At 40.5% G+C, this 2,525-nt stretch overlaps 1 protein-coding gene across 1 annotated transcript; it reads right to left on the bottom strand.

Moving 5' to 3' along the window:
• Positions 1–1,193: 1,193 nt before the first annotated feature.
• LOC145401259 (zinc finger BED domain-containing protein 5-like) lies at positions 1,194–1,568 on the bottom strand. The gene has a single exon (XM_080273590.1). The coding sequence runs from the start codon at positions 1,566–1,568 to the stop codon at positions 1,194–1,196; it is 375 nt and encodes a 124-aa protein (XP_080129716.1).
• Between the last annotated feature and the right edge of the window lie 957 nt (positions 1,569–2,525).

Raw genomic sequence — 2,525 nt, 5'->3', positions numbered from 1 at the left:
GAGTAAAATTGTCTGAGGTTAAGGAAATAATATAAAAAAGACGTCACCCTGTCTATTGGGCATTTTTTTCCTATCTTTTAAGACTCTCATGCACAAACGAACTTACTTCTTCTCATAACTAAGGTGCTTTTTTTTTTTGGCATAAAGTAGGCCTACAAGAGACAGGAAAAGACTCTACACATTCTTGTTCTTCCCTGGAAATATGTGTGTTATGAGGGGATATGATCCTAAGTTTCTTAATGAACCTGGGTACATGAATGTGTTCTCTTACTTTTTTGTTCACACACACACACACACACACACACACACACACACACACAGTTTAGTCATTCTTATTTATGAAATAGCTTTTAAGAATACACAAACCGTCAACACTATGGTTATTTAGTCTTGTTCTAAGTTTTGCAGTGAATAGTCATGCAGACGAGAATACTCTTTCAGCCGAGAATGATGTGGGTGGCACTGAAGTGAAGACTTCAAATAACTGCTCCAGATTATGTGTTCTCTCTTGTTGTTTCAAACACACCAAATTCGTTTCCCATATGTTTACACTTACTGTCATCATTTGTCCTTCTAGTACAGTGGTTCTTAACCTTTTTGCAACCACGTCCCCTCTAGTAGTTGGTTCTACCCTCCACGCTCCCCTCGCATCTTCAGCCAAACTGATAAAATATCCTCCCAGATTTTAAGAAAAAACTGAAACAAGTGGGTGTTTTTAGTCTTGTTATTGAGCCCGAATTCTATGCAAACAATATAACCAGTATATTTAATGAGGTTACTTTCTTACCAATATAATGAGATACTTGACACTGCTTCTTAGCTACCAGATCTTGAATGAGTGGTCGAATGCCAGAGGGTCCACAACGTATGTCCCCTTCAACGTTCACCCGGTGCCTGTACTTGGTCTTGACAGCAACGGGCATGGAAAATGTAGATACATGGATCCAAACATTGTCAGAATCCGAAGAGCTTGACGTGAGATCAGAGGGTAAACAGGAAGGTACTTGTCTCAAGATCCAGTTCTCTTAAGTCTTCCTCAGATGAGGAGTTGAACTTTAATTCAAGAAAATCCTCTTGCACTTCATCCGAAACATCAGCTACTTCACATTGAAATGGGATCCTAATGACTTTCCAGGCTTCACACTTCTAATCTATATCTGGGATGTATCTGATGAATTCTGCTTTCAAATCAGTCAGATGAGTGATTTTTTTTTCTCAGAATCCAGATAACTGCGAATGAGAGCAGAATCCAAGTTACTAAAACTGGCTGTATTTCTATCCTGAATTCGACATTTCCAGAGGTCGAGTTTGGCCATAAAGGCTCGAATGGTGTCGTGGTGCTTGATGATGTTGATGTCTTTCCCTTGTAGTTTAAGGCTGACTGCATTCAGCGCTTCGAAGATGTCCACTAGGCAAGCTACAGTTAGCAGAAAGCCTTCAGACCGGAACTTGTCATGGAGATTTGCCTTCTGCTGTGAATCTAGAAATATTGCTGCTACTTCTCGTTGTTCATGAAGCCGTCCAAGCATGTTTTGTATATCCTTCATAAGCATCTCGATATTAGCCATGCTTATGTTAAGAGAATTACAACAATAATCAGAGAAATTCCTATTTTCCCCCGGGCTCGCGCCCCCTCTAGAATTTACTCACGCCCACGTGGGGGGGCGCGCCCCCCAGGTTAAGAACCTCTGTTCTAGTATGAACCTGTTCAATTGCTGCTTGTAGCTTATCTGCAAATGTCATTTGTGAGACTTTTGACTGAAACATTATCACTATCAGGTATTGTATGACAACTGGTTAAATCATCATCCTATCCTACATTTAATATTTTTGTTAACATCATTTTTGGTGGATCCAGCAGGGTGACTTTGATGCCAATGCTGTAAGTCCTCCTTCATTATTGTTGTAAGGCTTTCCACTGTGTAAGTACTTTGTAAGGCCCACCAAAACTTTTCTTCTCCTTTCATTTATTCTTTTGTAAAGGGAATTTTTCACTTTCACTGAAAACGGAGAACTCTAACCACTCAGTTCAATAATAATTAAGGGAAACACTCCTTCTTCACTTAAAATTGTTGTCCCTCTGCTTCTTAACTTCTCTGACCCTACTTTTACTGGCTATGATGCATCAATTTTTTTAATGCAAGGAAGAAGGAACCAAAGGCTAGGATCCTGCAAATTATTCACACCAAGAAAAAAACAAAAGCAAGATAACAGAGAGCCAAATTCAATATCCATTTATTTCGACATGTCTGGACACAGTGTTTGAAATACTGGGGATCGCAGGTAGTATGAAATATAGAGGGAGACAGTTCCAAAGCTGACCTGTTGCATACATGAAGGACTATTAGTAACGGTTAACTCTTGCATTAGACAGCTGGACAGAAAAGGGATGAGAGTTTGTTGCTAGACGGGTGCTACGTGCCCACCGCAGTGGAGGGATGCAGGCAGACAGTTCAGAGGAGCACTGACCATTGAAGTCGCGATAGAAAGGAGATAGAGATGGAACAGTGCGGCGAGGAGACAGA

This window comes from Coenobita brevimanus, chromosome 55, assembly GCF_032717465.1.
Source record: "Coenobita brevimanus isolate Jiangsu-jjx chromosome 55, ASM3271746v2, whole genome shotgun sequence".
NCBI classification, from domain to species: domain Eukaryota; kingdom Metazoa; phylum Arthropoda; class Malacostraca; order Decapoda; family Coenobitidae; genus Coenobita; species Coenobita brevimanus.
The sequence above is the reverse complement of the archived record's forward strand: the minus strand, read 5'-3'. Positions and strand labels throughout refer to the sequence as shown.